This window comes from Pseudorca crassidens, chromosome 9, assembly GCF_039906515.1.
Source record: "Pseudorca crassidens isolate mPseCra1 chromosome 9, mPseCra1.hap1, whole genome shotgun sequence".
Lineage (NCBI taxonomy): Eukaryota > Metazoa > Chordata > Mammalia > Artiodactyla > Delphinidae > Pseudorca > Pseudorca crassidens.
In genome coordinates this window covers 40,010,439-40,024,190 of record NC_090304.1, presented here as the reverse complement: position 1 = coordinate 40,024,190, position 13,752 = coordinate 40,010,439, and the positions used below count along the sequence as shown (strand labels likewise).

Genomic DNA, 13,752 nt, shown 5'->3' with positions numbered 1-13,752 from the left:
AGCATTTCCTGCTGCCGCAGCGCATGCTCCACAGTGAAGAAAGCAGGCCAGTCTTCCAGGCTAAGGGGTTTGAAGACTTACCTCCCAGCGAAGGTAGAAGCACCGGCGGGAGCAGGAAGGCTCTGCAGGCTCCAACAGCAGGCAGCGTGGGCCAGGGCTGCACGAGCCGAGGGCTGACCAGGCTTCAGGCTAGGAAGAGTTGCCAGGGCACAGACAAGGCCGTACACGGAGGTCATAAAACAAAATTTATCTTTAATTTGTAAGTGTCAACAGCAGTACAAAAGATGGAGTGATGACGACTAGATTAAGGGTAGAGAGGACAGTCTTGAGGTAAATGAGCATAAATAGGCAGTTCTTATAGACACTCCCCTGAGGGGCCTAGGCCCCGTCATGGCATATACGTTATCACCCAAAGATGGCATGTTTAACATATCAGGAAAGCACCTTGTGCAAAAAGGAAAAAAAAAAAGTAGCTAAGGTGCCAACATACACCAGGATAGATAAAGACAGTGTCTTTCAATTTTGTCTTTTCCCTTAATTATGAGGCAGAGGAGGGGAAGACTTTGAAAAGTACCACTGAAAGATTATTCAATGTTGAGTTTTATCTCACGTCAATACTGCACAACGAAATCCAAGAAGTGTGTGTATGCAACAAAGCTAAGAACAATGATTCATTCCTTGAAATTTGAAGATATTCTTTTTTTTTCTCATTTCTTTAATCCTTAGCAAACTTTTTTTTCCATTATCAAGAGGAGAGTGTGAGAAAGATGTGATGGCAACCCTTAAGGTCATTTAAAAACTTTACACTGGACTGTACAAGATTTTTTTTTTTTGATAAACTATTTACATTTTCAGACTTTCAAACATATTCAAAGCAGCAATAGACACTAGTTTTTATGGTTTTTGTTGTTTTTCTAATTGCCCAAATAGTTACCAGCCACGGGCCAAGTAGGTACCTGCATTATACACAGAATTTCTACAAAGAATATCTGCAGTTAAAATTTGCTCAAGGGTGTATTCAACGCCCTTAGCGTCCCAAGGGCCGCACCCGCAGTGTCGCTAGAGGAACCAGCACAGCACCTTGACAACAGAGTTGCAGTTGTCCCAACAGCCCTACACAAACTTTACACTTTGAAACAGCAGCCAGCATTCAGTCCAGCATGTCAGTGAATTGTGCTGATTAAATTAACACAGAATACAATCTCACAATATACATCACAAACAAATTACAATGTCGGGAAATAAAAGAGTTACAGTAAGATAAGTTATGTAGTAACAGCTTATAAGCTCGTCTAAGGTAATAAAAAGTTTACATGGCAAATACAATAATGAATGAACATAAATGCTAAGCATTCTAATTTGCTACAAGCTGGAAAGGGTACAATAAAGACTGCACTTTTCCAAAAAGCAAAAACACGTATGACAAAGGAAGACAAACGGAGAATGCACATGAGCAGGTCTGCAAGTGTGCAGCATACAAAACAGTTAAATATTTGCACATTCCCCATATTCCAAGAGCACCGGCACTGAGGCCTCACTTTCTGCTTGTGGTTCTTCAGGAATAAGAAGCTACTGAGCAAGATATGTCACTGAGTTGCCTTTAAGCTTTCATATTGCCACGGACACCAATTAGAAGAGGATCTGCACTAAGCTTTACCTTTTTGCCCCTCCCCCTCCCCCCTCTAGCCCTGCCCCAAAGGTACCAGCATTCCAAATACTTGTTCATGGGCTTTTGGGAAGAAATCTGTCCCCAAAAGAAAAGATGGCATGGGGATGAAAGGGAAATGTGTTTGCATATCAATATTTTCAGTGATATTAGCAGAGGGTTACACTCAATAGTACATGGCATCAGAAACAGAACATAATCGGCAGGAATAGCAGATAGAAGTTGTTTATTAAGGAAGAAAACATGTCAGGGGACAGATGACTTAAGGAAATGATGCAAGTGCTTTTGAAAAAGGACAAATGAGGTCATACAATATTATTATACTTTGAGAAGTGAGTTTAAGTGCCAACTCAGTCCTTAAACAAACGTGTACAAAATCAGGCAAGGCTACAGCAACCATTTTTGTCATTTTCTCATTAGAAAGGAAGACCCAGTAATAAAGTCAATACATTCCTCTAGCTGCATTCTTTGCAGTTGTTGGCACTTGGTACAGGACTTCTCATACGGTTTAAAACTACTAACTGATTCTTTTTCTTTTCCCTAATGAGTAGGTAGAGGTCACCTCTTTGCAAGACGAGTAAATTGAGAGAAGCAGCCTCAGCTGTGGTGTTCAAGTGACCGGGCTGCCTTCCTACTGGGGTTAGATGGGCTTCCTCAAAACAATTCCTGCTTTCAGCTAGTGCCTGTGCTCCCCGCTCAGGAGGGTGTGCTCCGGAGAAGCAGCCTGGCTTCATAAGGAAAAGAAAGAAGCCTTTAATTTCAGCCCTAGAGTGATCACACCCTTTTCAAACACCCCAGGCTCCAGTGGGGCTAATGTTCAGGGGAGGCCAGAATTTGACAAGCTCAAAAGCACTGTGAGCCCGCACCTGAATTTAGAACTTGGCCTGAGAGATGGTGTCAGGACCCTGGCAAATCAAATCAGGCCTGAGGACAAGGCTGGGGTGTATCAAATACCAAATGAAGCAAACTGATGTGCCCCTAAAAGGGTGAGCTGAATACAGGTGAAAACAACAAAGCTTTCGTACCTTCCTGGAAAAGATACTGCATCGCATCTGCCAATGAAACAGAAAAACTGCCTGCCTGGCTGCTCCTGTCCACAGATTAACCTTTTCTTTCTCTCTCACTTTCTTTCTTTCTTTCTTTTTTTTCTTTCTTCCTTTCTTCCTTCCTTCCTTCCTTCCTTCCTTCCTTTCTTTCTTTCTTTTTCTTTCTTTCTTTCTTTTCTTTCTTTCTTTCTTTCCTTTTGCTTTTCTTTCTTCCTCTTTCCCTTTCTTTCTTTCTTTCTTTCTTTCTTTTTCTTCCTTTCCTTCCTTCCTATTCCATATGGTCCATTTTTTAGAACAGGATTGTCTGCCAGTGTCCCTATTCTAAGTGACAAGGAAAATCCTGATCCTGCAAGTTCTTTAACAAAATGGAGGTAACTTTTACCTTTGATTTGAAGATACTATGAAATAGGGAGTGATGGGAAAAAAAAAGTTGATTAACATTCTTTAATTGGCATGGTGGGACCTTCATTAATGGCCAATCTCAGAGAACGATTTTTGCCTTTCTAATGGCATTCATGCTTCATGCTATTAAACGGTCACAGAACTACCTTCTAAGGTTTATGTGGATTCACAAAGCAAATTGACTCTCTCCCAGCTGTGCTGGAAATTCACCATGTTCAATTCATCAACTTTCTATAAGAAAAAAAAGTGAAAGTCTGAGTCTGTGGACAGTGGGTTCTAAACTGTATGAGAACCCAAGTGATGGGTTTTGCTGCTCCAGCTACAGGTGGGACTCTGCTTTCTCACCGTGGCTGATAATTCACTACCCCATGAGGTACAGTGACTCGTCAACTTCTAGTCTGGACCAACATATATGGATAGAGAACAAAAAGGAAATACATAACTTATATTTCACTAAATATTCATGAGCCAAAAATAAAATTCTATTTCTATGTTATATTTACACAATTAGAAAAATCTAAAATGAGATGGTGAAGTCATAAAAACTTTGTTTAAGCCCCACTGAAAATAAAATGACGTGATCCCTATGATTGTCATTCTTAATTTCCATGGATATTTAGAGCCAAACTTGGCTAATAAATAGAATAAACTGCTTATGTGCAGAATTTAGATTCAAATACAGCATCACTGTTTGACCCAATGAAAGAGACGTTTACAATCAGATCATTCCTGAATAGCCTTTCATTTTTAAGAACATGGCTAGAAGTAACTGAACCCCAGTACTGAGGCAGAGCTGGAGCTAAAACAAAGTGTTCATACACACATGTATTTTGCATAAATAAATGAAATAACAAGACATAAAAATGACTCAAATCCGGCAACTGTGAGGCAAGCCCACACGAGTCGAAACAGATGACTTTTGTTCATGTAGTTTTCGTACAACAGCTTCACATTAGTCAGAAGTGATAAAAAATACCATTTATATCCAGTGCTTATAACACTTATGAAACAACATCTGTGAGTGTGTGTGTTTTTTGTTTTTTTTGTTGATTTCTTTTTTTGTTTCTTTTTTTTTTTTTTTTTTAACTACAAGCAAAATCAAGTTTCAGTCCTAAAGAACAGTCCTTTGTTCTCCACCAGCCCAGAATATTATTTTGGCATGGTCATAAAAACAAACAAAATTAACCTACTATTCTAAATGTCTGCCTTTGTGCAAAATTAATTACATACAATACAATGCTAGCCATACAGCACTCTACTTATGCAACAAAATTAAAAAGGAGCGGGAGAGGGCAAAAGCAAGAGTCAAAGAGAAAGAGAAAACAACGTGAGAATGAACTGAGGAGGAGAGGTATATAATCAAAAGAAACCAGTAAGACAATAATAAATACTCTTTTTTTTTTTTTTTAGGAAAACGACCTCCTCCTCATTTGAAATAAATGTACAAAAACAAAGTTCCAATCCCCAATCAATATTAAGAACCAAACATTCCTATCAGTACCTTAATCAGTTGATAGAGAGCACTCCTAGCTAATGACATAGACAGGAAAGTCTTGGCTAGACCTATTTATTGCTATTAGGTATGGCCTTGAGCACTCTTAAATAAATATGAAGGTACACTATTTTCTTCCAAGTGACAAAATGGCTCAAGAAATCTGATGGGGCCGTTCCTATGTCCTGGTGATCAGATTCTGGTTGTCCCATGAGGTGAACTGTCCCATCTGCTGACATTCTCCCATCAAACTACTCTGGGTGAGGCTTCCCCATAGGCAATCAGTCCTGGTTTCAGGAAGGTCAAAATGGCATGGCTGAGCTCCCTGCAGTTAGGAGATGGGGAATGAAGCCTCACTGCTTCCCAGCCCATCAGTGCACCTCCAGAAAAATCCTTGTGTGACAAGGGCAGTTAATCTTGTTCACACATAGGCATGACCCCCATGCAGCCACAGATGGAGGGAATGAGCCAGAGGAACTCGTCTGCTGCCCCAGGAGTGATCTGTTCCCCAGAGTTAACAGTAGGAACATCCCATTTAGGGAATGTATTTCTCCTCCTTCTCCTTCTCTATGGTTTTCTTTCATTCTCTGAATGTATCACGACTATTTGCCTCTATCTTTGCTTTGAGGCTGTCACGTGGCTTCTTGCATCCTGGGGATTTTGCAAAGAACCCACTAGATGTGCGAGATGGGACAAGGCAGCTCAGTATAAAGGCGCCAGCCCATGACAGCATCCCTGTGGACTCCTACATGGACCACAGCTTTGGGCTTTAGGATTGGCTGCGGGACTCCCCTGCCTGGCAGTCACCACTGTTGACCCTTGCTGCTGAATGGCATTGAGGGGAAAGGCCACTGATGCAGATCCTACCACTTGTTGCCTAATTGAATTAGGGGAAAATTCTGGCAAAAGATTCAAAGTCACGGGGAACCTCAGGGGCAATACCTGTTGAAGTGTAAATCTCTACACCTGTATCCAAATACACAGCTCTATAGCCATGTATACACTGATGTTCAAAAACAACAATATAGGTATTTAGTAGTATCTTGTTTCAGAAATGCATCCAGATGTTCTGGGGACATAAAATCACTATGTACACCTTTGTATCTAGCAGGAGAAGGAGGTGAAAAGGGCTGAGAAGTTCTTTGGGGAAGGAGGGTAAGAAAAAAGAATTATTAAATTAATGCCACCAACAATTTTTTTAAATAAATAGTAAGTGGACCCTTGACATTCTGGAATGAATAAATTATTTAAGAGAAAATGTGTTAAGACTGAATGTCAGGGTTAAAGGCAAAGGGATAATGGATGTAGTGAGAGGTGGTCTCAGGCAGAGAAGACCACCATGTCGGTATCTGGTGTGGTGATCGCTCTGGTGCGTGGACGTCGTACCACGTCACACACTGATGGCACGTCAAGAGGCAAACACAATTGGGTACATGCACTGTGGCAACCTTGTTCATTCCTTACAATATCTTGTCTCCAGATTCCTGAGTACTTCACCATTTTCTGAAAAAAAAAAAGTGTGGTTTGCTATTTTATTTTAAGATGCCAAAGATTGTCTAAGACTTTGCAGTGTCTCCTTTAAGACTTTCAAAATATTAAGATTCAAAAGTTATGAAAAAGTTTGGCACATTCAAAGTTTAACTCTACACATGGAAAAATGGAATTCTGAGGCCTTTTGAATATGCTCTACATGCAGCTGCACACGCCGTGGACTTGTTCTGTTTCACAATATGAAATTCTCAGTTGTTTTCTAAAATAATTCAGAATAAAAACACATTCACAACTTGTAGGCTGGCACAGCATACCTGAGTGAGAATGTTTAACCCCATCTAAAACAGTAACTTAAACCTTTATCAACATCCAAAAGAAAAAAAGTAAGACAAAATATAAGACTTGTAAGACAGCTATGGGTTGAGATAAGTTTTCAAGTCCTGGTGTCTCATATTTAATATGTCTTCACCTAAATTAAAAAACAACAACAACAATAACAATAACGACAAAAAACTCAAGTTCATGAAAAATCTGGGAAAACTTAATCTGTCTCACGCTTTACGAAACAATTAAGACCATTCTGCTGATGTAATTGTGGAGCCACAAATGCATGCGGGCTCTTTAAGAACTTTTCTGTTGGGGGAGGGGAGGTGAAATGTCAGAGTATTTTAATTCAGCAAACAAACACTCCTCAGTTGGCACTGACAGCTTCCGGGGCTTCATTTTCACTACTATAGTCTGATTTGGGATCATCTTCATAGTCGTCATACATTTCCATCTCATCCTCTCCATTAATCATTTCATTTCCAGCTAGGCTTCCGCCGTCTGTCTTCATTCCATAAGTGCTCTGGATGACCGGGAGGCTGGGCTCTGGACTGGCGGAGGTGCTAGAGCAGTCAGATGTCATCTGAGGTGATGGTGTGGTAGTTGCCATAGTAATAGCACCAGGATACACAACACCTGTTCCTGTGGTGATTGGAATCTGAGGCTGCTGCCTGTATAGATTCAAAAAATAAAATAAAACAGAGGGAAATATCTATATACGTATGTTCTTCCGTGTGGCATCGGAATTCACCCCTCACACATTCTAAAAGGGGGCTCTGTTTGAAATTCTAAGCAAATGACAAAATGTGACAAAGGTGTTTCCTGGAGGAGTCCTGCAAATCTCCCTGATGATGTGATTGGTGTTAAGCAACAATGGAGCAATTTATCCATGGCTTTGCAACATGAAAGCAAAGCTCTGATAACCCCTTGGCATTTGGAACAAATACTATAGTTAATTCCACAAAGTTACATGTGAGATCATTTTTTAAGATCTCCCAGGACATGACAAAAAAATAGGCTGGTAATATGAGACATACTATAATGATACTGTTAAGCAGGTTTGTGTCTTCACCTTGGTCTGAGAACTGTACAAAGGAAAGATCAAGATGAGAAAGGATCCAGTATATCCCAGAGTCAGATTTGGCAAAGCGTGTATTTGGTATCCGTGTAAATGTCTACTTATTTCCGTGGCTGAACTTGTAGGGAAGCTCCTTGAAGCTTCTACTTCCTAATTATGAAAGGATCATCTTGGATGTCGTTAGTCCTGTGGCCCTGGGCTGGAGCTGGGGTTGGAGGAGTCAGGAGTGAAGAACAGTGAAAGCTCCACCACTTAACAGAATAACACGCTGCCTCATCGTAGATCCCAGCGGGTGCCAGGGCATGGTCACACCAGCTCAGTCTGTCGTCATGACACTCTAGTTCAAATAAACTTACCAGACCCTTTACAAAGGGCAGTCTCTCCCTCTGCAGGGAGACATGGCTATCTGTCTCTCAGTTTCCCTTGAGGCATTGTAACTGGTTGAAAGAATGGAAGACCTACTACCTAGCTCAAAGACTAGGACTGAAACAATATTCTCACGGATGCAATATTCACCAAGTGTTTCTCAATCTCTATGTACAGTATTATTAATTCACCTCAAAATGTCATTGTAACTCTCTTTTCTGAGCCTCAGTTTCCATCTATTTATAAAAGCTGGGGTCAGGGAAGTCCTGGAAAGTCCTTCCACCTGTTAATACTTGGCCTCAGGTCAGTCCATCACTTGAAGCATTCTTATTGACGCCCCCTACATTGAAACTTCTATCCACCTCAATCTAAAAGCAAAATACGCTGAATTTGTGAAGAGCTAGCTTAGTTACCAGCTATTCTTTGACACGTCCTGAAGGAGCATAACTTCTCAAAAATGTCTGCATGCCTTCCAGCCTGGTAGAAGGAGAAATGATGGAAATGGCCTAGAATCACACTGTGGGATATCTGATAATGCTATTTTTAACAACTTCTTTCAAACACTAGGAGGCATAATAATGATGCCTTAACCTTTGACTAACATAATATATAAATATTTACATATATATTACCTCATTCAGTTAACATGGCAACCCCATGAGGTATTACTATGCCCAGTTTTCAGATGAAGAAAATGAGGCCTTGCTTAAGGTCCTGCATTCAATAATCAACACTACTGGGATTTGAACCTAGGTCACCTGACTTGAATTCCATCACTCTTTCCTTCCCAGATATTCAATATACAGATACACTATGCTCACTATATCCCATAAAAATTCCTGATTTCTATAGAGCCTGTAGGTATCCAGCTGATACTACGTGCCTGATATTGATGCATTTTCTATGATGCTCGTGGTTATTTTTTTGATTGCCCCAAAGAAGATGATAGAGGAATCTAAATCTATGTATAGAAACATCTGATAAGATATTGTTTTTGCTTTCATAGAATCAAATTCTAAAAACAGTATACTTCTTGCTTCCTAAGTTTTGGGCAAATTAACACAAATTAAATTTTATGCTAACCTACCCAAGGCAGTAAGAGCCTCATTAAATATTTTACTGAATTTGGATAATTGCAATAAAAATATTTTTGCCTTAATCACGTAATGAGTGTCAAGTGAAAACTTTTACTGCACTATTAACCCATTTTACAGATTTCCCAATATGGTGAGTTAATCTATAATATAAATTCTACATACCATATGCAAACTATCAAATGATACATTTTCTTTTCATGAAGGACATTTTCTTTTTGCAAAGAATAGATGGTCATTTTTTTGCAGTATTTTAAAATCAAAATATCTATATATATTAAATAAATTTGAATTGACCTCTTATTATGTGCTATGGACAATGCTTAGATGTTTCCACATTATCTCCTTTAATCCTCACAATAAGCCTGAGAGATAAATAGAGGTGCAAAACTGAACTCCTGATCATTCTCCCATGTACTGGGCTCCTCTCATGGCCTTTCAGATCTTGGTTAATGATTACTTCATCTTTCTGACTGCTGGGGCCAATCCTATATCCCTATATCCAATCCATCAGCAAATCCTACTGGTTCACTCTCAGGATCATATCCAAAATCCCTCCACTTTTGCCACCTGTACCTCTACAAACCTGGTTCAAGCCACCACCAATGCTAATCTGGTTTACTGTAAGAGCCTGCCTCCTTAGTTCAGGGCACATCCCCTTCAGACAATATTTCAACACAGTAGATAGAGTGATCTTTTTAAAACCTAAGTCAGATCACAATACTCTTCTGCTTATAACTCTTCAATGTCTTTCCATCTGACCCAGATTCAAATTCAAAGTCTTCACAATGGCCAACAAGTCCTTTCAGCATGTGGCTCTCTACTACCTCTGAAATCTAGTACTCATCCCACCTACTCATTCTGCTCCTATTGCTCTGGCCTCATTATTTCTTGAACAAGCCAGGCGCAACCTCTCCTCGAGATCTTTGCAATTGCTGTTCTCTCTGCCTAGTTCTCCCAGATACCTGCATGGCTAGCTCCCTCACCTCCTCAGGTCTTTGCTCAAGTTAATCTTCTCAGTGAGGTTTTCTATAGCCACTCAGTTTAAAATTGCAATCCATCCTCTAAAACTCCCTACCCCTTTCCCTCCTTTAGTTTGTTCTAAGGCATTTATTATTATTTGATATTTATTTATTTATTCATTCATTTACTCATTCATTGTCTGACATCCCCCACTAGAATGGAAGCTTCACGAAGATAGGATTTTTCACTGATGTAGTCCCAGAGCTTAAGCAGTGCCTGGGACATAGGAAGCACTCAACAAAAATCTGTTGAATACATGGAATGAGAGAATGAACTAGTGAATGAGAAGGAAAACAAATGAAAAGTCTGGGTAACCTGTTCTACAAAAGAAAAGATATAATGAGCTTAGATATATGAGAGAGAGGGTAGTGGAGAAGGAATGTGAATATAATCGTCTTTAAATGCTTGAATGATTTTCTTCACAAAAAAGTAAGAGATTTGTTCCAGAAGTGACCAAAGAAGAGGATCGGAACCTATCTACAAAGTAGCAGAAAGGCAGAGTATGGCCTACTTAAGAAGAAAGAACTTTCTAGCATCAGGAGGTGTTCCACAAAGAAACTAGCTCCCTTGAAAAGTGGCGAGCTCTCTAGCCCTCAAAGAAAGAGTTCAAGCTAAACTTAGAAAGGACTCCTACAGTGGCTGGCTATGAAGGACATGACTTCTGAGGCCCCTTCTATGTGACCACTGATGCTGCGGATGCAGAATCATAAGCTAACTGTCATGTTGGTCTTGCTCTCGTTGTCATTATCAGCATAAAAAGAGACTAAAAAAATTAAGTGAGCATAGGTAATTATAATTGAAGAAATCTGGCTTTCATGGGTTTCCAAAATATTATTCCACCCTACATATTTTACTTTTCTTACTGCCAGAAAAAATTCCTAGGATAGCCTCCTTATTTATTTTTGAACGTTTTCACATTTCCCCCATTTGTTCATGCTCTCTTTCATGCTAAAATAGGAATCTTTACCTGTACTTTCCACCAGCCTGACCCTACCTAAACCTCAAGTCCCCTTCCTCAAGAATGGCCTACGCGTGGTCCTAATGCATAGTAATCTCCCTCCCTCAGAGCTTTACTTGCTCTTGTCTATATAATCAAAATTAGTATTCCATTATACATTATGTGGAGCACTATGCAATGTATTCTGTGTGTGCATGTGTGTATAACAAACTATTATTTGCTAACCTATTCATGTATATGTCTGGATTCTCTGACTATAGCATTCTCTGAAAGCTCACTGTGTACAGAATTAATACCTCATGTACTATATTAATTTAGTACAGTACTAGGCACACAGCTGGTTTCAAATAGGCCCTTACCAACTGACTGACTAATCAATTAACAAAATGGAAAATCTGGCCAGCAGGCTCAAGCTTTGTCTATCGGAAGTTACTTTCCTAAAAAGCATTTTTCCTTCCTTTACAGATCAATTGCAAAGTCAAAATTCAAACACTGCAGATTTCACAAACAGGGATAGCTGGCAAGCATTGGACTTTACAAATAATGAATGTGCACATCAAAACAAAAGTTGTAGATATTTGTAAAAGTACACGCATGCAGCTGATATGAGTAGAGATGGCTAAGAACCCTCCCTCCCAGCCCAAGTAAAGAGTTTGAGCTGTTCCTGATAGAGTCCAGCATTGTTGCATGGTTTCCAAATCACAAGAAGAGTCCTGGAGTATAGTCTAGCTTTGCCAATTGCAATGGAACTATTTATTTATGTTGTCAAAGCTCCTGTTTGCTGATCCTTTACAGTATCTATAAATGAAGGCAATGAAGTTTGCTTCATTAGGAGATTAAACCTATAAATTGCACATCTTTTTACATTACCTATTAGAGATTCTAATCTGGCTTTCTCTACAGGACAATGCTAAAAATAGCATGTCTAGTCTATGCTACTCAGTTAAATTTGTAAGTATCTTATAGGTTTTATTCAACCTCTCTGAGATTAAGATCAAAATGGCAAATGTTCAAATCACTTACACCACAATGCAGGAGAACATAATTCTTTATAATATGAAATATATACCTGACACATAACATCATTTCTCTAGGATAATAATATTTACTCTAATTTGGGGCTTACTATATGCCAGACATTGTTCCAAGCACTTTAGATACATTAAGTTATTCAATCTTCAGAAAGGTCTGATGTTGTAGGTATTACTGTCATCCCCATTTTACATATGAGGAAACTGAGGTACACAGAGTTTAAATAAGTTTCCCAAGGGCAAGTGGAGAGTTCAGAGGAATAAGAATTGCTATGCACTAGTTCCTAGAGCCAGGAAGAAGCAGAGCCAGTATTTGAGCCAGAACAGACTGGCTCCAGAATTGACATTCTTAACCACTACACTATACAGCCTCTAAGAAATTTGTAGGCTCTAATTGAGAGGTATGTGTAAGGGTGAAAAGGAAATATGTTTCACATAAGCCTGGTCTAAATCTCAGCTCTGCTATTTACTAGCTGTGTGGACTTGGACAAATTATTTAACATCTCTGAATATTGTGTTTTTCAACCTCATAGAGAAGATGATAGTGCCTATCTCATAAGTTTGTTGTATCTGCAATAATCTGTATAATTCACTCAGCATAAGTAAGTATTCAATAATTTACCATTATTGTTACTTAAAAAGTAGCCCCAAATTTTAACAGTTTTTGGTATCTGCATAATTCTCTATTAGCTCACACGTAAATTACTGAATATGCTTTAAATAAATTGGAAATACATTACATTTGGCCATAGTTCTTTGGGAAAAGACAATGTTGTAGCTATATGTACCCTAATAAGTATCATCTTAACATTAATAGTACTCCTATCAGGATTATTACAGAACTCTGATACTTAACCTATCAATTGAAGGGGTTAAATCCAAGGTTAGAGCTAATATTACTCCATTTCATATACTGATAAATTCATTTCATAATAGCTAATTAAAAAAAAAAACCTAACTCACTGAATTTCCAGTTGTATCATCAGTAAAATGTATGACAGTGTTGAGCAATATATGTAATTTTATTGGCTTGAAAGTTATGCACGTCTTTTCAAAATCAGCTATAAAAATTGATCTCACCCCCATTCCCTCAAGAAGTCAATAGCAATCTTTGAATTTCTTGTTTGTCTTTCCCTCTTGTAAATAACCTCGTATCTAATGAAGATCAGTTTGCAAAGATGAATCCCAGGGAGCTAATAATCTATCAAATACAACTACTTAAAAGAAAATACGAATCCTTAAGTGGAAATAATACCTGGCTTTATGTAGCAAGTATTATCAAAACTGGGCAGAGGAGAATACTGAGCACTGGAGATTTAAGAGTAAGATATTCTGGCCATTGCCTGCACATCCATAGCCCTATTCCACAGTCTAAAATGAGCCTTCCACAAAGGACCTCTACGCCATCAGAATCCTCAGTCTCTAAATTTCCAAGCTCCTTTTATGCTACTGTATACCACACCAAAAGACCTTATTTTCTCTAGGTTCTAGGAGCTCTTCCTCAAATGGCACAGTCATACTCACAACTGTGCAGAATAGGACTCTGAGGCATATTTTGAAGCAATGTTGTGAAGACAATTCCTCAGTCATTTGGCATGACAGAGGCAGAGACCTGATTTAATCCTTTGCTCTTGCTCCCCTTTCAGTAGCCATAGGACCTCTTGAAGCTTCCATTTCTTTATCTTATTTAGAGGATTATATACTTTGTATACCTAAAACACCTCGTATACAGTAGGCATTCAATAAGTGGTAGACGCTATTGAGTTGTTTTAGAGTTTCAT

The 13,752-nt window shown here is 39.0% G+C and overlaps 1 protein-coding gene across 26 annotated transcripts in view; it reads right to left on the bottom strand.

Annotated features, from left to right (window-relative positions):
- Positions 1 to 232: 232 nt before the first annotated feature.
- SOX6 (SRY-box transcription factor 6) overlaps positions 233 to 13,752 on the bottom strand; it is a 631,442-nt gene continuing 617,922 nt past the window's right edge. For all 26 annotated transcript variants that reach the window (XM_067749779.1, XM_067749774.1, XM_067749772.1 and 23 more), the window contains one exon: positions 233 to 7,092. In XM_067749779.1, coding sequence (XP_067605880.1) covers positions 6,789 to 7,092 — 304 coding nt within the window. In that variant the 3' untranslated portion in view covers positions 233 to 6,788. The remainder of the gene's footprint in view (positions 7,093 to 13,752) is intronic.